Here is a 23,393-nt window from a genome sequence, read left to right on the forward strand (position 1 = left end):
TGAAGCTTGGTCAATGCTAGAGTCTATGCAAATGGATGCAGCAAATGGGTGGACTCATGTTATCTTTGAAACAGATAACCTTAGTAACAGTTCTGTTCTACAACAACAATCTGCTCTTTCTCATTGGTAAAGTATGCCTCTTCTTAACAAATGTATCAATATATGTAACATTAATCCTCTTTGGTCTTGTGTGTTTGTTCATAAAGCTTGTAATAAAACTGCAGATGCTCTTGCTAAAGCAGCTAGAAGACTTGACTTATGTGGGGAATGGTGGTACCAACCACCTGACTTGTTAATTCCCTTCATAAACTCTGATGTAACAAGTTTTCCTCTGTAATATAAGACTCTTCTTTGTTAAAAAAAGAAGAAGAAAAAAAGAGATTGATTGTGATTTTTTTTCTTTAATAAAAAAAAAGATTATGATCTATTTAAAAAAATAATATTCTTAAGGAAGCATGAAAAGAACAACCTAGCGGAAACCGGATGCATTTACAAAAAAAAAAAAAAAAACCTATCGTGAAAAGAAGAGTGATGAGCCATTTTTGGATGGCTGTCATCTGAATGCCATGCCATTTGTAAGGTTTCTATGATGGTATACCAACCATTTTGTATTTGAAACACTGGTTTATTTTTATATACTAAAAAAACATTCATTAACTTAAAAGATTTTGAGTGGTGCCCAATACAAGGTTGATAAAAGAAGTTTTTTTTGTCATTAAGTGACAGATTACAAGCGACTTTTCTTAATGTCAATATGTTATCTGCCAAGTCATACCAAAGAAAAAATTTGTAAAACAACCATAAAGACGTTGTCTCATAATTTTCTTGCCAAAACTCAAATATTGAAATTACATAGATAGACACTTTCTTGAACTGACGTAGAAAGTTCATGTTCGGTCGAATCTCAAAGTCCCATGCTTTCTGTTGGTCAACAACCAACAAAAGGTCTTTGGTTCTTCGCAACACCTACAGATGCCTGTCTAAGGAAATCCTTGAATGTGAATCAAGAATGTTACTGTGACGCCACAACTTAATCGCCTACTTAGCTAATAGGATTACCACTTAATTGAAGCATCAAAACTAGATTAATTACGTAAGCTAATCCCAAAACAAACCAATACACTCTGATATTATACAAAAAAAATCTCTCGAGTGATATAAATATAATAATGTGTTGTTTTACAAACAAATGAAGAATACATATACAAAAAATAAATAAACATCTTTCATTTGCTGAAAGTTTAAGCTGTCGAAATTGATGTCTTCACGTGCACCATTTCTTCGCATAACTGAAATTAAAATTGGAACGAATGAGCACATTTTCCCAAAGGGGTGCTGTTAGAGCATAACTCGGTTGAACTCACCAAGCATTGGTATGTCAAGTTTGGTTGTCATATTTTAGTATCAAAACTCATCTAGAGTCGCTTGATTAAATACTAGAGTCAACTTCGTTTAGGTTATTCTAGAAAGTCTAGGAATGTTGAGACCTACAAGTATTACTCCGAAGACCTAAAGAATGTGAATTATTAACGACGACAACGAGGACATCATCCTTCCACTTGAGGTTAGTAATATTGACTTGATCTTGTTTCCATTCCTAACGTATCTTTCAAGTCGGATTATATTAAAAACATAACATGTGAAGTTGTATATATATATATAATACTCTAGTGGTTATACTTGATCATGTTATTATAATCAAAGTGTCAAGGAATTAATTGAGTTACGAAGTATAAACACTTATCTGTTGGAACTTCATAAATACGACATCAACATAATCTTTGCATTTAGTTACTTGATTATGTGTAAGTTATAGGTGTTGATTTTATCCTAGGAAATAATGTTTTATAACATTTGTTTAAAGGAAGTACATATACGAACTTGTTTCGTAATCGAAAGAAAATCAATGAATGTATTGGTATGGTTCTTTATTGAATATCTTTTGGATGACCAATGTAAGATGACAAGGTAGAACCTATCTTAACTTATTGAAAACGCGGGGGGTACCAAAATACACCACCAACTTTTTCTTAGGCAATCCGTATGGACTAAACCCAATACAATTCCGAGAGTTCAACTTAATGAACCTCAATCAATGAATTATATAGCGAGCTTATATCTCTTTAACTCTTGCAATTAGAACGTTTACAGAACCAAGTCCGTGAACCTAATTACAAAGAGATTACTTGGACGGTACCAAAGACCAATGTCCAAGAATCAATCAAGTCGTATTGACAAACAAGCTCGGATGTATCTACTATGATTGATTAACGCACAACCTGTGATATTTCAATTATAAAGATAAACAATATAATGCGTAAAATAAATAACACAAATGTCAGAAGTTTTGTTAACGAGGAAACCGAAAAGCAGAAAAACCCCGAGACCTAGTCCAAATTGAACACCAAACTGTATTAATCCGCTACAGACACTAGCCTACTACCAATTAACTTTGGACTGAATGTAGTTGAGACCAAATTAAACCCTCATAGCATTTCAGTTACAGTCGCTTTCCTTACGCCTCTTGAATCCCAGCAGGACTCCGCGCAATTGATTCCCTTAACTGATGTCACACCAATTAAGAGTTGCTTCAACTAAATTGAAGACTTTAAACCAATCTCTCTCCCAAAGATAAGCCTATATGTGATTTTCTTTGCGATCAAAAAGTTTGATCAAGGTGATGAAAATCGATAGCAACAGACAAAGTCTATCTAACCTCAAAATCTGGATTAATACAACCCGGAGTGCAGCCTAGATTATTATTCACTTCACAAGTATAAAACTTGTGGAATCAACAAAGTCTGAGACTAAGATAACTTTGATGGTTACTATATATCTTGATCAAGTGAGCAACTCAACAATCGATCAAGATCAGGATACTCGAGTTATCAAGATAAAAGATAACTGGACCTGGTTGCATGAATCCCAATGAAGTCTTTGTAGTCGCTAAACCCTAAAAGGGTTTTAGGAAGAGGACGACTCTAAAACAACTAGGACACACCAAAAAAAAGTAATGCCGGGATTCAAAAATCCTAGTTGCTTGAAGTTCCCCTTTTACAGACATTCAAAGCATAGGTTGCTTTAGGTTTAAGCTAAGATAACTTTGGAACCAAGAAAAAAATATCCACCGTTAGATGAATCTTTGAATCTGATTTACATATACAATATATACACTCTGGTTAAGTGAAACCGTAACCGAACCATGTGTAAAGACTATGTTCAAGGTGGTTAGCCGAAACTAGCCGATTTGAACTTATAAGCTTAATATTCATTTTCATAAATACTTAAGACTTTAACCTTGAGTCACAATCATGTAATCAAATAAGTCTATAGTGTTTTTAGAGATTTGATCAAATGTTAATTATCTTGTAGAAATAACTTGCATTTGAAAATAATCGACATGGTTAGTAGATGTACAAAGTACAAATACCATAGTCGTTCGTGTACCGGTTTGTATACGATTAAGCACAACCAAATTACGGAGTTCACATAACTATTTAGATATGTGTACCTTAAGACTATTTAGGTATGTGTACCTTAAGACTATAACCGGTTCTGGAGTCCACATAACTATTTTGGTATGCGTACCGATATGGATACACAAATCGAGTTCCGGAACACAGAACTTTTTTGATACGTGTACCGATATGGATACCAAACTGGTTCCATGACCAAAGTTCCTTTTCGGTTTGCATACGGGTATGCGTACCGATCTGGTTCACCAGTTAACAGATTTTTACAGGATGTGCATAAGGATATGCCTACCAAAAATCTGCTTGTCGACATATAACTACTCCATTTCGTGTATGAGTACATGTAATACAGCTTCAGACATTTAACAGTTTTCCAGTTTGTAAGACTGATAACACTGTCTTATATCCGAATCTACATTAGTTCTATATTTATCTCTAAATCGATTTGAAACATTCCCGAATAACATCAATGACACATATCACTGTTTCAGGCTATTTCGGATGATAAAACTTGAATCATCATTTTGATTGCGAACAATAAATTGTCCTTAACCGAAATTCATCAAGTATGAACAAATGTTCATTATGCTTAGTCATTATATTTCGAGAACTAATTACCAAGATAAACTTGACTCGAAATTCGTGTATATGCATGATAGTCTTATTAGTTATGCGGCATCATCTCATAGATAGAAAGATGAATATAACTTGAGAAATAGGTGGTTCATTCTTCACTTACCTTTTTTTGAAGAAGTTTTCCAAAAGCTTCGATTGATCTTCGCCTTCAAATGGTAGAACGCAATGATAACTGTCGCGACGTCCGTTTCTCAACTACACTTCTATCCTAATCCAAGACTTAACTAATTGTAGACTAGAAATCAAGATATACTTTTGATAACTAAATTTGGCAACAAGCTTGAGATAGCAACACTTGTGCGTTCGACCAAGCAATGCTCTAACAATCTCCCCCTTTGTTAATTTTAGTGACAAAACTATCAATACATATGGATAAAAGATGATAACTTCCGCGATGCCCGTTTCTCAACTACATTTCTATCATAATCTGAGACTTAACTAATTGTAGACTAGAAATCAAGATATAGTTTTGACAACTAAATTTGACAACAAGCTTGAGATAAGAACACTTATGAGTTCGACCGAGAAATTCCGTAACAATCTCCCCCTTTGTCAATTTTAGTGACAAAACTATCAATACATATGGATAAAAAATATAAAGCTTTAAAAACTCCTCGAATCCTCCTTGAATTCTATATTACTTCAAGTTGCAATGATTTTGAACGTGTTCAACTCAACATCGTTGTTGTTGAAAAGCCGTAGTGATAACAACTTTGAAAACAAATATTCTCAATTGTCGTTATACAGAAACATAATATTATTATCTTCTCCAAGCTCAATTGTATCACAACTTTGAAGTAATACTACAGTGATATGTTTCTCCCTCTTAATCAATACTTACATCTTTTGCATAATAGGTGAAACCTATAGATTATTGATACACTCCCCCTTACATAATGATCCTTGAACCATATGTATGTAGTGCGAAACTACTAAATAATTCTCCCCCTTTTTGTCAATAAAATTGGCAAAGGTATTAAAATCGTGGGATCGTAATGAATACAACCAAAAGATACTTCAGGATTCCAAGGTGTTTACATATAAACTTTATTTAGATGATATCACATAGTAAGAAATACTTAGCGCTCATCTAGGAGATTTAAGGTACAAGCATCCCCTTTAATTTCCACAATCACACACCCCACAAAGATATAGTAATTAAGCACAAGTTCATTTAAGAACTCTCCCCCATTTGATGTCATTCCCAAGAGAACATGAGTGATCTTGCTTTATGAAAAAGAAGGATTTTGTCGGACATTAACAAATCATATGGATTTGTATCCTAAGCATCGACATAAATTAATCTCAGCGCAAGTTACGAACAAAGATGCAATTTTACTCGCATTGACTCAACATAAGAAAATCTTACGGAGTGTATATACTAATATAAAGAAAAGAGGTATTTTTGATAGGAGACCCCCAAAATTACCAAGTTGTCCTCATTTAAATTAATAAGCTCTATTATCTCATGTAAATTCAACAAAAATAAATCGTCAAAAACGTATATTAAATAAATATGTTCATATTTACAGAAATGCCATTGTTCTAAAAATAGTTAAAAAAAAACTTAAAAACTTAACATCCTTTGGAGTATATACCGGATTTTTATAAAATTTTATATGTTTAAAAAGTTATTTGAATTACCTACGTAACGAGTACAAATAAGAATATTAAAATTTTGTTTTACTCAAAAGATTTCTCTAATTTCAAATTTCATATTGTTGAATGAGACAAATTCAAGCATGTGCATCGCACATGTGTTCTTACTAATATTAATATAACGAAGAAAAGAGGCATTTTTGGTAGGAAACCCCTTAAATTACTAAGTTGTCCTCATTTTAATTAGTAAGCTATATTGTATCATGTAATTTCAATAAAAATTAAGGGTAGAAATGTATATTAAATAACACCATATTAAAAAATCCATTAGAAACGTACATATTTATAGAAATGCCATTATTTTAAAAATAAATCAAATATTTTAAAAACTTAACATCTTTCAAAATATACACCGGATTTTTATAAAGTTTATATATTTGAATAGATCTTTGAATTATCTACGTAAAGAATATAAATAACAATAACAAATTTTTATTTTGCGTAAAAAATTTCATTGCTTTCAAATTTGATATTGCTTAATAAGTCAATTCAAGCATGTGCATCGCACATGTGTCCTCACTAGTAATCTATAAGGATATGAGGAATATGCACCCCTGGTTAATGATGGATTATTGGTAATTAGCAATAAAAAAAAGGATTCATGGTGCACAAAATCACACTCATATTTAAATGATGAAAACCTAATGTTCTGACAATAAATTAAGAATTTAGCACTCATGATTCGACACAAAAAAATTCACTAAATTAAAATCTTTTTTTTGTAAGAGAAATACTCTTTTTGTACCTAATTTATAGGTGAAATTTTGAAATTTTCTTGTCCCATTAAATAGGCGGAATACTATTTCCAAGATGAATATTTCCACACATACCCTTGTTCATGGTACATAGATAATTGTGTTATCAACAGGACAAAGGATAAAACATGAAAAAACATTAATAATTATGAATTCAATGTACTTTCTTAATCTAAGAGAATTGATCCCCTCCATCTATACATGTGGTACGGAGGGAGTATTAAACACAACCTAAACGGGCTTTACAAAACGAGGAAAAGCCCTTCTCCTTGCATCATCCCTTAAATCCGGAATCAAAAGATCTGAAGGTGTATGTGCTCATTGATTACAACGACCATGATTTGATCTACATTGCTAATAGGGGTATCATATTACTGGGGAGGGTGCCAAATCCCATATTCATCCTATATGGGATTTGGTACCCCCTCCCTAGTAATCTGGTGCTGCTTTCTTCGGCATTAAATTTAAAATTTAACACTCGTGACGATCAGATACAAAGTAGGGCTCAAACTAGCCATAAGACAAGCGACATTTGCGAGCTCTGAGGATCGGGCGATTGTCGGGTCAACTCACTCCGAAAATCGGCTTTTGAAATCTTAATTTACTTGATTCTTAATAAACTTTTCTTTAGTTTTATGATTAAAATTTTATCTTTCTCTCGATTTTAATACATGATTGTGTTAACAAACCATTTAAAGTCTTTAAGATCCTTTTATGGATAAAAATAGATTTTTCATATTCTGATTCAAATTTGCTAATGATTTGCTAATTTTACAGATCTCTGATCAATCATTTGTGGGTAAACCAGTGGTGGAAGCAGTATGAATATTACAGCTCGGATAATAACAGTGGTGTGGCCAGCAATGGTGCTAACCATCTTCGTTGTGTTGATGGTCCAAATTAGTAGTTCAAGAGGTTATTATCATTCATCCATTCACAGAAATTCAATAAATCAATCATACGATTCAAGTAAGCACTCTTATATACATCTTACCTATAATCTTCTGTATTCATCGTCTTTAGATCTTCACATGGAGTTTTTCAAGTCCCATTATCCGATTCAACACAGTAAACTCATTAGAAAAGTTCAAAAAAAATTGGCTCTCAATTCTCAGTCAATCATATTCCTAAAAATCAGCAATCAATCTAGCAGTAATCAGTTTCATAATTTGTTACCATATTATTCAAAATTCCTAAGTTATTTTCTCTGATATTATTGAACTAATTGTGGTAACAAACTAAATACTGTTGCACTCCCATATCCTATAGAATCTAGGGTTTCCCAAAGCACAAGATACTTGATCGATTTATTGTTTATCTGCAATCAATTCCTCAAGAACCATTGGTATATAAAGACTTTCTCAAAGATTGAAGACTCACAAAACATCTCTCATTCTACTGAAAACTTCAGACTTATCAATCTTATAGAAATAATCATGTCTTCAACTTAAGGTGATCGTATCAACCAACTATCCAGACAGCTAAGAAATGCAAATATTGATATGTCTGCTATCTCAAGAAGAACAATGGTAACTTCTCAGATGGTCAATGAAGCTGCAGGGCAATGGGAATATGGAGTACTTGGGAAACTAATGGAGAAGACAAAAATGAAGATGAGAGTTATAAGATCATAAATTAATTCTCTGTGGGGAAAATACAGAAACAAGGAGGTCAAAATTATGGGTCAAAATCTGCTGCTAGTCAGATTGAATAATGAAGCTGAAAGAGATGAAGTGATAGCTGACGGACCTTGGTTGATTGATGGTGTCCTCTTTCATGTACAAAAATACTATAAGTATATACCTCTGAAAGATTATGTCTTTGATAAGCAGATCTTCTCAGCACAATTCAAATATTTGAAGTTGGAGAATATGAATGTAGCTATGATAGATGAAGTCATTGGGTTTATTGGAAAAAAGATTTCAACCAAACCAAAGAACTGTAGGCCTCGTGATGGCAATACTGTGAAAGCAAGAATAGAAATGGAGGTGAGCAAACCTCTTCATAGAGGTGGTTGGTGGAAAACCTTAACTGAGGAGGATGTATGGATCAGATATCATTCGGAACTCCAGCCCAAAAATATTTGTCCAAAATGTTTTGTGATTGATCATAATTAAGAAACTTGTGAGTATACTTCTCACTTGATATGTTTGGATTCTCTCTCTGCTGCTGAATATGAAGAGTTTCTAAAAGAAGAGTGAAGCAAATACTGGAAAAGAAGAAAGTAATCCTTCCATAGCAATGGAAGAAGAGTTAGCTGAGGAAGAAAATATGGAAGAATCAAGAAATGTCAAAAGAATGAGAAACTCTACTCTTAATGCTGAACCTTCAATGAACCCTCACAATATTCATATTCAACCTTCTGCAATCATGCAAGGAACTGACTCTACTAATATGGATCTTCAACAATTCTCTATGATGGTATCAGAGGAATCAGCTGCAATAGTTACTGATCCCATGAATGATTGTGTCAGAGTCTCCAATTAGGTATACATACAAAATCCTACTTTTTTACAACTTTCTTTCTGCTTTAAATTTCTTAGTAATACTATGAAGATTCTTGCTTGGAATGTGCAGGGCTTAGCACAAAAATTTACAAAAGATCAACTATTTGTTTTGATTAGAAAGCAATCTCCTGATTTTTTGTTCTTATCTGAAACAAAAATAAATAAAAATAGTATGATTAGTTTTGCTAAAACCCTTTGTTATTGCAACTTTACTTGCATTGATAGAGTAGGTCTAGCTGGAGGTTTTCTTTTGATGTGGAAAGATGGTATTAAATGTGAAGTACAAGATGTTTCTCATAACATTATCAATGTTGTCACTAACCTCCATCCTGCTAAAACTGATGTTCTGATCTCTTTTATGTATGGCTCGACTTATTCAGATAATAAGAAACTTCAATGGGATTTTTTTAAGTAGAATTACTGAAAATCTTATGCAGCCTTGGATTGTCATAGGAGATTTGAATGTGCACCTTCACAGTTTGGTAGTAAGTACTTCCTTTTCCTAGGATGATAGATTTGTTCAAAATAAAATCAATGAATGTGGTCTGTTGGACTTAGGATATATAGGTAAAGACTTTATCTGGACTAGAAATGTAGGTTCTTGGATTAGAAGATCTAGAATTGATATGGCTTTGGGAAATCAACAGTGGTGTAATGAATTTCCTAGTTCCAAATTATATCATCTAGTTCAAGCTGGCTCTGACCATTGTCCTATCATGCTGAACACTAAGCAAACAATGAGAACTTTATGGAGACCTTTTAAATTCTTTGAAATGTGGATTAAGCATGCTGCTTTTAAAAACCAACTTGAGATTGCCTGGAATTCTAATACTCTAGGTTCTCCTGCTCACCAGTTGAATGAAAAGTATCACATAACTAGGAAAAGACTTTCCTACTGGAATATAAATTTCTTGCAGGATAAACTTCTTACTATACAGAATGAACCAATCTCTAGTGACCAGTATGACAGACTATCTGAAATTAATAAACATCTTGAATTCTAGTTTGGTAACAAAACTGACTTCTATAAGCAAAAATCTGGAGAAAAATTCATCATAGATATGGATAATAACTCTACGTATTTTCACACTCTAGCTAATAGAAGGATGTGTAGGAAAAATATTGATTATATTTATGATAATGATGGTCATTGGTATGATAGTAGAGATGATATAGCTAACATTCTTGTTTCCCATTTTAGTTCTGTTAGCTGTTCTTCTTTACAATATATTCCTAATGATATTTTTGATACTATACCAACTGTTAACACTGATGATCTTTTTGAGTCTTTTACTAAAATACCTACTACTGAAGATATTCTTAATAAAATTAAGAATATGGCCTCTTGGAGTTCTCCAGGGTCAGATGGCTTTCAAGCTGGTTTTTATCAAGCTAATTGGACTATTGTAGGTAATGATGTGGTACAAGCTGTTCAGAGTTTCTTTACTACTGGTAACATGCCTAGAAAATTCAATAAAACTTATCTTTCTTTGATTTCTAAAACTGATGTTGCTAAACAACCTGTTAATTTTAGACCTATAGGTTTATGTAATACAATCTATAAAATAATTTCAAAAATTTTAGCAAATAGAATCAAACCGCATCTTAAGAAAAATTGCTTCTCCTTATCAATCTGCTTTTGTTCCTGGTAGATCTATTCAAGATAATATAATCATAGCACATGAATGATACATACTATGAAACATAAGGAAGGGTCTAGTGGATCAATGGCTGTAAAATTGGATCTTTCCAAAGCTTTTGATAGGCTAGAGTGACCATTTCTTCTTGGAATGCTTAAAAAAGTAGGTTCCCCTAAGAAATTTTGTAAGTACATTGAACAATGTGTTTCTACTACAAAAATTTCTATTTTACTCAATGGTTCGCCAACTTCTGAGTATAGCCCTACTAGAGGTTTAAGACACGGGGATCCTCTATCCCCTTATCTATTTATCATTACTAAGGATTATTTATATAGATTTATTATCCATGCTTCTTCTAATCATGTTATTGTTGGTGACAAAGCTGCTAGGAATGCCCCTGCCATCACTCATCTCCTTTTTGCAGATGATATTCTAATTTTCACCAAAGCAGATATGCATAATGTTGCAGGTATTCTGGATACTCTCTCTCTTTTTGGTAAATATTCAGGTCAAATGCTTAATTTTCGTAAGTCTAGTGTTTACTTTAGTAATAACATTAGTCATGCTACTAGAATTGCTCTATTTAATGCTCTTGACATGACAGAAATGAAAGATTCAGACAAGTACCTTGGAGTTACTCTTTTGTTAGGTAGAGATAAAACAAATGCTTTCAAACCTATTATACAAAGTTTTAACTCTAGATTGATTCCCTAGAAAGGTAAGAACATGAACTATGCTGGTAGGTCCACAATGGTTAAGCATGTTCTTAATGCTCTTCCTACCCATCAAATGGGTGTTTTTAAAATACCTAAGAATACTATTACTCAATTAGATTCTATCTAGAGACAATTTCTGGCGGGGAAAGGATGGTAGTGGTAAAGGCATTTACTTTATAGGATGGGATAAGCTACGAATTCCTAAGGCTCTTGGTGGCTTACGTTTTCGAAATTTGGAAAACCTAAATACTGCTTTACTGTCTAAGGTTGCTTGGAAAGCCTGCAACGAAGAAGACACCCTTTGTTATAAGGTTCTTAAAGCTAAATATTATAAGAATGATAATATACTTCACCTAGATAAACTTAAGGATGATTGTTCTTGGTTATGGAGAAGCATTTATTCTGGACTTGAAGTTGTTCAAAAACATGCTAGATGGTTAGTTAAAAGTGGTACCAAGATTAATATTTGGCTAGATAATTGGGTTATAGGTCTTAATAGCGCACCTGTTAAAAGTGGTACCAAGATTAATATTTGGCTAGATAATTGGGTTATAGGTCTTAATAGCCCAGTTGTGGGATCTTCTAGTTATGAAAATTATACTTTTGTTTGTGATCTATTCTTGTCAGGTACTAGACAATGGAATGAAAATATTATAAATGCTCTCTTTTCTCATGATTGTGCCAATTTAATTTTAAGTATGATAATTCCTCCTACAAGTAAAGATACTTTGATTTGGTGTCATGATAGAAAAGACAATTTTTCAGTTAAAAGTGCCTATAATACTATTTGTTTTGATGAAGTGAATTCTGTTGTTGTTGTTGGTAGTATTATCCCAACAGGTGTTTGAAAACATTTGTGGAAAATAAAAAATCCACATAGGGTTCAGTTGTTTGTGTGGAAATGTCTCAAAAAGATCGTTCCAATTAGAACTAGGATTGCCAGATACAAAACTGGCATAGATACTCAATGTTGCTTCTGTAAGGAAACTGAGGAAAGTATGAATCAGTTATTCATGGAAAGTAGCTACTCCAGAGCAATCTGGTTTGCTATGAACATTAATATTGATGCTATGATTTAGAAGTATAGTGATTTTGAACATTGAGTTGTAAATTGGTTATACTCTTCAGATTCTAACATTCCTGGTTTTTGTTTAGCTGAAGAATCTCTTGTTTGCAGGTATATGAGTACTATTTGGCATATCTGAAAAGATAGATGTCTGATTATTTTTATGGAATAAAAAACCTAATGTGCAAACAACTGTTGGTAGAATTAATCATCTGCTTTTTCAATGCACTAATCTATCTACTGTTCATAGTAATTCTGTCAATAATGTTCTGCATAATAGGATTTGTAGGCCACCAGAAAAGGATTTTGTGAAAGTTAACATAGATGGTTCCTATACCTTTAACACAAAAAAAGGGAGTGTTGGACTAATTATTCGTAATCATGCAGGGGACTGCCTAGGAGCTAAAGGGAAAAGCTTTACTGAGGAAGTGGAAGAATGCAAAGAAATGGAACAAGCAGTGGATTGGATGGAGGAATTGGGATTAACAAAGGTCATCTTTGAGATGTATTGTGAAATACTAGTAAAATCTATAACTGATGAAGAACTACAAGTTCATTGGTATAATCAAACTCTTCTCCAAGTTATTAAGAATAAATTTAGAAATAATCAGTTTTGATTTTGTAAGTCTGTTAACACTAGGAAATAATGTAGCTCATAAGCTAGCTAAAAAAGTTAGATCGGAAGATACAACTTTTCGGTTATTAGATAACTTTCCAGAATACTTATCAATTATGGTGAAGAATGATATCCCGTAATTTTGAGGTTTTATCAATGAAATTTCTTTAGTATCAAAAAAGAAAAAGTAGGGCTCAAACAAGACTCTTTTGAAATTAACTCTCCCAAACGAAGGTGATAAAATGCTTCAAGGGTGGACCTTCGTCTCACTTGATAGTTGGTACAGTCCACGAGACCACTAGAGTGGGTTTAGCATTCCGCTTTGGAAATTGGGTACGGAAATGCTAAAAGTACCGAGAGTTTATTTCGAGTAAATCTCCGGACAGAGATAAGTTAGCGGACCCATTTTCACCGCTCCCAATCCCAATGCTAAGAACATTTATCTCCTCCGTCAAATCCAATTTAACTCTGGTTGAGGGGCATTTGTGTCTCAAAAATGAATGGTTACGTCCACAATGTGGAAAAACTTAGATGGATCACATCAATTAATACACTAGTCTTAAACCACGGAATGGACAACTTACTGAAGCACAAAATCAACTAAAACATTCGTATCAAGTGAACCAAATTGCATCTCATAGAAACTACACACAAGTTACCACGACTGCGAAAACTTCAAGGTGACAACAACGGCAAAATACAAAATTAGGGCCTCAAGAAGCATCATAATATAAGCCTTGTGATCCTTACAAAAAAAAAACGCTTCTTTTTCTTTTTCACTAGTGGTCACATTTAAGTTGGAAGAACCTAGGGGCGACAAACAGGAAATAAAGACAGCTAAACTAGTCCTCATCCATTCCTGCCCCAGCGGGCCGATGATCTCTCCTTGGTCCACCTGCTTGTTTGGCCATTATAATCTGCAGCCGTGTAGAAAAGGACCACATATTTAGATAAAACAAAAAAAGCGTGTAAACGAGTTGGTGCAGAGAAAGAGAATCATACCTGATCCACTCCAAGTACAGTGCACACGGCTTCTGAAGCGTATTTGAGGGCAAAGAATCTGACATAGATGAAATACTACATTAGTAAAATGATATCAAAACACTTGCATACTGTGTTAACTTGTTAACTGAAAAGGAACGATTATCAAAAGGCAGCTTACTTGGTAACATGAAGGTCCCAAATACCCAAGCTGGAAATATCCTTGCATACACCTTATTCCAAGTCTATACCCACTTTGGAGTTTCCAGCCACATGTTCAGCATATAGAGAGGATATAATCTCCATCGAATTAAGCCCAGCATTTTCAGCAAGGCTCCGGGGAACCATTTCGAAGCTCTCGGCAAATTTGTTAATAGCATACTGATCCAATCTGCACGAAGGGAAGTCGTTACAGTGATGAAAGGCCAGTGCCAGTCAACAAGATCTAGAGTATAGCTCCACTAACCATCAAGAAAAGGTTACACTGATGCCAGGGCAGTGCCAGTCAAAATCGAGAAAAGGTTTTAGGAAATTAATTGTTCCACAAGGAAGGCAACAAAACATGGAACAAAAAAGTGAACAGAAAAAGTAAAGTAGTACTAGTATAATATTATATGAACCATCGACATACTATTGAAGTCCCAATCATCTTGCACCCAGTAAAGAACAAGAAGATGACCACTGCAGTGCATCAACATAGATTAGTTTAATAATTTATAGCATCTGCCACCACGTAAGTCTTAATGCTCCATCCATCTTTAATTAAGAATTAAATTTGCACCAACGATGTCTGTAGATTGGGTTGCTCGGATTGTTTGGAAGACAACTGGTGTGCGCGTCCAGTGTCCCATAGGTGTGGACACGGGTACTGCTGGATACACTTACTTATCCAATGAAGTGACTTTCAAAGACTTGCCTAGCTTACTACACAATGCTGGACAAATTATTACATACTTTAGGTTTGTGACCTTAAACCTTCACACTTGCTTACAACTCTCAGTCCACAGTAGTAGACTTTGACTGACCTAGGTAGTTAATCATCTAGAATTTGTTAAAATAAGTACCAAAATGTAAATAGCTCGGGTTTTGTTGTTGAAGAACAAGAGAAATCATCAGGCAGCGTACACACGCAAATATCCAAAATATCACTGTCCCATGTCCCTGCATCATAAACATGCTGCACTGGACAGAACTGGTACTTGTGTGTTATTCAGTCTTAGGATAATCTGGATTAAGGTATGATTGAAGTTCTCAATCATGCGTTTAAGTTAAGTTTTTGGTTAAGGCCACATCAAGCCAAGAGTAGCTTAATCACCTTATGAAGTGGCACAAATGATATATATTATTAAGTGGTTTCCAACTCATGGTGGAAACAGAACTTCTGTTTTTTTCATCACTCAAGCACGATGAAATAGATGTAGAAATCCAAATCACTCCACCTGTTGGAAATCTGATTATCTTTCTCTTCCTTCAGTAAAATCAGTAAAGTACTCTTACAATATGAATGGATTATATTGTATGTGGTGTTTGTTGAAGCTGTAGAGTTTGTGTTATGATAAATCTCAGTTATAAACTCTACAGAATTCTGCCTAAGGTAATCTATTGTTAATATGTATGTTGTTTATACTGTGTAAGAGATGGAATATAAGAGTTGTGGAACATGTTACCATTTGGGTAAACACTGTTCTCAGCAGAAGGTAAAGTTATTAATTATTATTATCATCTTTAAGTCTAGTTAATGAGGATTAAGGAGCTGAATTTCCAACGATGACAACTGCCAAAAGGACACAACAACCCTAGGATATAATTTTAGTTTTTAACATGAGAAGCAAACAGATGGGTAGTTCACTAGGAAGGAGAGCCAAAGAATTCAGCCATGTATTTCTATATCAGTAAAAGTCCATTTTCAGAAGTAGAGCAGCTAAGTCCTAATGCTAGGATGGTCATTCAGTGCATCAAGCAATTTTGCATAAAATACAATATTAGCCTTGCACCTACTAGGTATAGTCCTCCTATAACCACCATCAATAATTGCCCCATTTGCATTCGACTACCCCACCTTTGAACTAAATTTTGATGCTGCATTTGATATCTCTTCTAAAAAGCTGGTATTGGTTTGGTAACACAGGGATCTTCTTGGCAGGAAGAGCAGTATGTCGTTATATCAGAGCAAGCTGAAGCTCAAACCCTTCTAGAGGCAACTTGCTAACTGAAGGTATTGCAGAATCAGCATGTCATGCCCAATGTAATCATAGAAGGTGATTATGAAAATGTAATAGATCCTGTGACGCCTAATTATAGGGTTGTTAGATGGAAGAATTTCTATCTTCTCAATGACTGCAGGTTAGCTCTTAGAGTTTTGTCTGCATTTTACTGTGTTTTTGTATGTAGGGTGTGAAATAAAGCTGCTGATGTCCTAGCTAAAGCAGCGAATTTGAGTCTCATGTACCAGTCTTGGTTTGGTTGTCGCCTATGCTCCTCACTACGGTTCTGGACATTAAGCTTGTGTTTATGATTTATCTTTATTTTATGATCAAAAAGAAAAAAAGTAGAGCAGCTAAAAATGGCTTGGAATTGCGCACAAAAGCAACGGAAAAAAATAAAATAAATAAAAACCTACACACCCAACTTCTTTAAAGGAAAATTCCTTCAATTGTCTTGCTAATTCAATTTCTGTTGCTGCAGCTCCAGGGACTATGAGGCTGTCCCTGCACATTGCCTAATAAATAAAACAGCGTTATAATCTGGATGTAAAAACTCTTTCTTATAAAGATGTAACGAGATCACTTTTTCAGCTGAGTCCATCTTCAGCAATAAAGTACCTTGCAGGTATTCACTCCATCATCAACAGCTCTCTCAAGGTCATCTAATATACTGTCAGTACTTCCTCGTAAGACCACTGTGGCTACAGAGTTTCCACCCTCCTCGTTCTTCACAACAGTGACCTATTAAATGAAAATGTAACATATGCAACCTATAAAAATCTCCAGGAGATAAACAAAAGAATATTTAAGAATCTGGAACAACAGCAAACTGAAAGAAGCATACCCGAGCACCGCCAATCTCCCCTACTGAGATTGAATCAGCATGTCCTAGATCATCAGGGCTAGGTTGTCTAAGATTCAACTGTTTCCACAAGTACATAAACAAGAATTCACAGGGAATTTTACAAAAGCATATTGGAATTCATTTGGTCGTGATAGTGGGCTTACAAGAGCGATTGATCCAGTAGTGCGGAAAAACCGTCTAAGTTCAAACTTTGAACTGATTCTCAAAACCATAAGCCTGGAAGTAAAGAAAAAGTTTAGCAAGGTTATTTCAAAAACACTTCACGTGCATAAAAAATGAATCTCATCACAATAAATTGCTTGGTAAATAAGGCATGAACTTGTGTATGTACGTCATTTATACAACACATACGCTCCATAGATTGGAAAACACAGGGAACCTATATACATATGCACACTTGAGTATGTTGGTGACAGAGCAAGTAATTCAATTTAATGTACAGAAGGAAGAACCACGGCAGCTTGGCTATTCATATTCATGTAGAGAAGATTAAAAAACCTCCTTCGCCAAAATGTTTTCATGAAACGAGACATATACTATCAGCCTGCTATAATAAAACAGAAGGAAGAACCACGGGAGCTTGGCTATTCATATTCATGTAGAGAAGATTAAAAAAACCTCCTTCGCCAAAATGTTTTCGTGAAACGAGACATATACTATCAGCCTGCTACAATAAAACAAGAGTAAATGGCTCGCTTATTGGCTACTCAACCCCATTAATAATGAAAGCATATTCCACCACAAATTGTTTATTATGGATGAATGCACTATGGAAAATCCACAAAACCCATGGTTTTTTGTTTTGTATAAAAAACGGTAGCCTATTAGCCAACAAATACTGTTGTGTGATTCACATGATGAAGGCTGGATTTCATTGAAATAAACTATGAAGTGCAATTCATAAGAAACCAAACAGTTGTCATACTTATAACGTTCGCAGAAATGTAACGCCATCTCTCCAACTGCTGCTCCACTGACGATGACTTTAGCACCTAAATCAGCGACGGACTTGATAAGCTCCTCAATTTTTGCTTCCTCAGTATTTCCATAATTCTCAAGCTGAAAGACGCCATGGTATTATCAGATTGATTCCGAGAGAAAGATGAAAATGCAAGCATCATACTTTGGAAACTCTCACAAAGATTTCAACACAGAGTCTAACATACTTAGCCTTACAAAGCTTCCTTGTAGAACGCTTCTAATTTCAAGAATGCACATGATGTAAAGGTACCACTTTCTATAAACTTGCTACACTGCAGCTATACGATTTCTATAACTCAATATCTGTTTAAATACTACTGTTGTGGAATGTTTCAGTTTGTGTTACTCAACACTACTCAACTCCAAAACATTTCCAAGATTGATCATCCAGCATAAGCATCAGAAAGAGTACATTAAGTTATTCTCTTAAAAGCCTTGCTCCAATATCTAACCTGCTCAGCACTATGAATAAGGACAGTTCCCTTTGTCTCAGTAGCACTGGTGTCAACACCTCCAACAAACACAACAATCTACAGAGAAGAATGAAGAAAATGGATTCAGTCAAGTTAGTAGCAAGATACGAACTAAAATCAGCAACCACGGAGTGAAAGAGAAATACATGAATAATTAAAATGAGGCCACCTGTATCCTACATGGAAGTCAAGAAAGCAATTGCACATGCAATAACTAGAAAGAAGCAAACTGAAATACAAGATACCAATATTTGGGTGCAGGCGATTAATACAGGTCAAAAGTACAACCAAACAATTTAAACTGGTGGGTTCACATTCATGCTCACAAGGGTGATGAACCACAGTATACAAAAAAAAAGACATAAGATTGCACTGTCTTTATATTCTGTGGGTGCCTGCCAGACAATATATGACCCCCATGCCAATACATAAAATGCTGGGAACAGCTGATTTGATTTAGATACCGCATTTAGAAATCAGATTGGATAGTTAAATGTCCTTACGAATCAGTTAAATGGAATTACAAGAAGCATGCCCAAATAAAGTGTCTGTGCCAGCACTTCACTTGGGTGTAAATGGAGAATCGGGTATAGTTATAAGTGCAGTTATCACCAGGTACAGATTTAAAGCGCGTAGACATAACCTTTACTCGGGCACAAATTAACCGTATTGAAGTTGAATAATAACTATAGGCCACCGACTACATTTTAAGTCTTACCATTTTAGATGAAAACTACAGAACAAGGATAGCTCACATGATTGCATCATCATAAGTCTATTCATAGTTCATCTACATTAGCAAATAATGGAAGGAAACATTTCGGGATCATGAAAATATGTCTTTTCTTAGCCTCACCTTTGCCTTTTCCACCATTTTTATGCTCCCAGAGGCATCACCTTTTAGGACCATACCCCGGATAACCATCGAATTGCGCAAACCTCCTCCTTGAAGCTTTGCAACACGCACATTATCCACATTAAAGTTTGTGGGATTCTTGGGGCATACCTGGATACACGCCTGAAGTGCAAAACAGTTCACTGCTGTTAATCTGATTTAAATCTAGTAATAATGGTAACCAAAGGTGTCTCTGTCAAGAATAACAATGAAACAAGAGGATGACGAGTTGGCTTGGTTGTAAATCATTACATCAGCAATAAGAGGGCACAATATATTTTCTTGATCAAATTGCTTGCTAGCAACAACAGCTTTCATTCGAGAAGCAACTTCTTCTGTGTTCCGCACATCCATTGTCTCTGAACCCTTCTCCACCAAGCTCTCCAAGATTTCAACTATCTTTGAACCAAAACAAAGATAAAACAAAGTCAGGAAAAAACATGCACCATACCAAACAGTTACTCACTTAACCAAATATCTGAGAGTTCTAACAGATAGTGATTACTTGATAAATACAAGTACAAACCTTATTGGTCCCTTTCATGTATCCGCTGATGATTTCACTCGGGTGCAGTCCAATTCTGATTAACTCCTCTGCCTTCTGGAGAAGCTCTCCAGCAAATGATATAGTGAGGTTAGCTCCATCTCCAATTTCCTCCTGTTGCGCTTTAGCAGCTAAGCTAACACTAGGAGTTTGGCTGCAGGGTGCTGAACCTCAAGCTCGTTGACGATTGTGGCAGCATCATTTGTGACAAATAGCTTGTCCGTATGATCAATGACCATCTTATTCATACCTGAACATAATCATTAGAAAAAGTTGGTGTACATAATGAAAGAGAGAATCGATTCTTCAAAAAGTAGTCTATATTTGCCGGGCTGTATGCTGTTAACTAGAAAAACATGAATCGTCTTTGACAGTGCTCTATTTAGTAAAACCCAATATCAAAATCAGAAAAACTACTAGGGTTACGAAAACTTAGACCAAAATCAATCTCGAATCTGTATCACTTGAAATAAAAGGCTTGACATTACAAATTAGCTGAATCATTATCGAGAATGAAATTACCATTAGGACCAAAAGAGGTTCGAGTAATAGTAGAGAGCTGCTTGCAACCATCAATGTTCATAACAGCTTCATCGAGTCCAGAGAAATGCTTATGACCTTGTTTCAGCATTGAGTTGATTCCAAACTGCTGCATTTTTATTTTGCAACAAGAAATCTCTTTTGATTTCAAGAAAAAAAATTCGAAGTGAAAAAAAATCTCTTGTGAATGTTGGCAGAAAGAGTGAGATAGATAGTAAACCCTATTTGTTGATGAATGCACCCGTGTTTGTGCCTTTAGTCTATGTACCCACACTGCCTCTATGGCCCAAACTGTTAACCATCCGGTATATATTCTAAGGTCAAAGATCTGCGCATTACCCGGAATCTGCAAGGATAAAAGTTTCCAAACGCCTCCCAGTACAATAATTCGGGTTTGGGGCTTTCCCGTTACCATCATTTTCAGCACCAAAAACAGAGTAATTGAGAGTAGACTTAATTCCAAGCGCAACAACAGCTCCATTGATATACGAATCAGGATTTTTAATTAGAATCTTATCGATCATACAGTTTGATCTAGAATTTTTGGGTTATAAGAGAGTTGTTTTTTCAGGTAAGAGAATAGGGATTCTTCGATTCCTATTTCAAAAGTTCGAAAGAACAGAGAATTGTGTAATGATGTGATATGCAATAGTTGATGATAGATATGAGAAGGGAGTAGAAAAAGAAGAAATGTTATTGTCTAGTGTATTCATTAATTGGGATTAAAAAGATTGCAGTAATCGGAAAAGTAAAAGGATCAGTTAAAAGTGTTTCGGCCCAGTTAGTATAATCTTGAGCCATTAAAGCTTCAATTATGTACTCAAAACTATTGTTCCTATGATGATGAGGAAGAAGCACCAAGAACCGTATAGGTGTTTGTTGTTGTTGATCAGAAACTTGAATTGTGATGATCAGAGCGGAAATGAGGATGGTTAAAGAGACCTTGAAATACGGAGAATAAGATTGAATGTGCATGGATGGGATCATAAGAATCGTTTCTTGAGTATTTCCAAGTTCTTTTTACCTGAACAGAGAATAAGATTGAACATGGGGAATTTTACACCCGATCGAAGAAGTGCTCCTACATGCAGCAAAGGCTAAGAAATGCACCAGGAAGGAAGTAACAAAAACTGAAGATTAAGCACGGATCTAACACCCGAGTGTTCAAGGTATACATGGACTGCAGATACAAAGTTTGACTACTAAGGAGTCAAATGGTTGAGACTGGCCATTCTGCGTTACAACTATCTTCTTGGTATGTATGAAAATCATCATAAGGTTGTCTAGGACATGCATCATAGCCAATAAATTGGTTTTGATTGTATCCCATAGATGGTGGGTAATTTTCATAATGTTGAGGTTGTTGAAAACCGTATCCATTGTTCTAATATGCTCCGTCCATAGAAATTGGTACCTGAAATAAGAGGCCTCAAAACTATGTCAAAAACCAGAAAACAAGAAAAAAAAACTAAAAACAAAACAAAAATAACAATAAAATAAGAAATCAAAAACAAGTGACAACTGTTGCCTCCCCGGCAACGGGGCCAAAATTTGATCACTGTCGTAGGCGTCAAAAATAATTACACTTTCTTACTACTCAAAATATATAATGAAGCAAAGGCGAGAAAGGATCGTTCCCACAGAGAGGACTTAGGTTGTCAATATGTTTTGGTTTCCTGAAAGTAACAAGGGGGGTTTTCTGATTTTTATGTAAACCAAATTATACTAAAAACAAATAAAGCAAAGCAAACACACAAATCAAGATGTAAAGATATTGGTTAAGGATTCGTTTTCATTCACAAATATGTTCTTGTCTTAATAACTAGAATTGATATTTAATCTCTCTTTATCAAAAGCCCTGGAATACCTTGTCGAAAGGATATCCCGCTAATTTCCTCTTGTCATCAACAAACACATTAAAAGATGCGAATATGAATTATACCAAAAGAATAACCTAACGCCCTGCGCTAATCAAGTTCAATTCTCATGGAACATTAAGATTCATGAAATTAGGCTAATCATTATAATTGAAATACATTGCGCAAACAATTTAACAAAGGCCACGATTCACATATGATTACAAGGATGTATCACTACAAGCTATAACCATATTTATGCTACTTGTGTTCAAGAATTATCGCTCGATGATTAATCCTAAACTAGCAATAGATGTGATTACAAGTTCTACCAATTTGCAACTTGACAAAACAAACAATCAAATCATGTTATAATACGTCAATCATATAACTATATTTTCAGAGAATCATGAACGATAATTATGACAAAACTAATTCATTAAACTCAAAATCATGGTATGTGAAATCCACAAAATAACCAATAATAAAATTAAGTACTCATATTCAAGGAATCCATAACAAGAAGAAAGAGAAGAGTTTCCATGTCTCTAAACCCTAGAACAAAGTAGAAGAGGAGATTAAATATCAGAATTAGATCCCCTTTTATATACTCTCTCCAATTCTTGTGTTTAGGTCACGGCCAACCTTGTTGGTTGTCCTCTCGATCAGATTCAGTCCAAATACAGCTCAAAACTCTTCTCAAACTGGTCCACAAGAAGTTAGGCCCAGAGCCCATTAACTTGATATACTTGTTCAACAGTCAGTTCTCTGGAACTGACAGTGCATTCTATCCTTCATTCCACCTCCAGTCCACGACAATTTTAACCAACTCATTCCCTGCTGCTGCTTCAACTAACAACCATTGCAACACATCCTGCACTTCAGTTCATACACCAAGAAACTGCACTTTCTGGAGCTTCTCCATAAGCTTAAGCTCCATAACTGTCTCCATTGCCATCTGAAACCGCTTCGAAGTAAACGTTCCA

The 23,393-nt window shown here is 34.8% G+C and overlaps 1 protein-coding gene and 1 pseudogene across 1 annotated transcript; one reads left to right on the forward strand and one right to left on the reverse strand.

Moving 5' to 3' along the window:
* Positions 1 to 10,091: 10,091 nt before the first annotated feature.
* On the forward strand, positions 10,092 to 13,069 carry LOC113294912. Its single transcript, XM_026543283.1, has 6 exons — positions 10,092 to 10,572; positions 10,837 to 11,293; positions 11,385 to 11,388; positions 11,503 to 12,226; positions 12,515 to 12,563; positions 12,733 to 13,069. The coding sequence occupies exons 1-6, from the start codon at positions 10,092 to 10,094 to the stop codon at positions 13,067 to 13,069; spliced, it is 2,052 nt and encodes a 683-aa protein (XP_026399068.1).
* A 653-nt stretch (positions 13,070 to 13,722) lies between these two features.
* Positions 13,723 to 21,840, reverse strand: LOC113297873 (annotated as a pseudogene).
* Between the last annotated feature and the right edge of the window lie 1,553 nt (positions 21,841 to 23,393).

Source organism: Papaver somniferum, chromosome 7 (assembly GCF_003573695.1).
Source record: "Papaver somniferum cultivar HN1 chromosome 7, ASM357369v1, whole genome shotgun sequence".
Taxonomy (NCBI): Eukaryota; Viridiplantae; Streptophyta; class Magnoliopsida; order Ranunculales; family Papaveraceae; genus Papaver; species Papaver somniferum.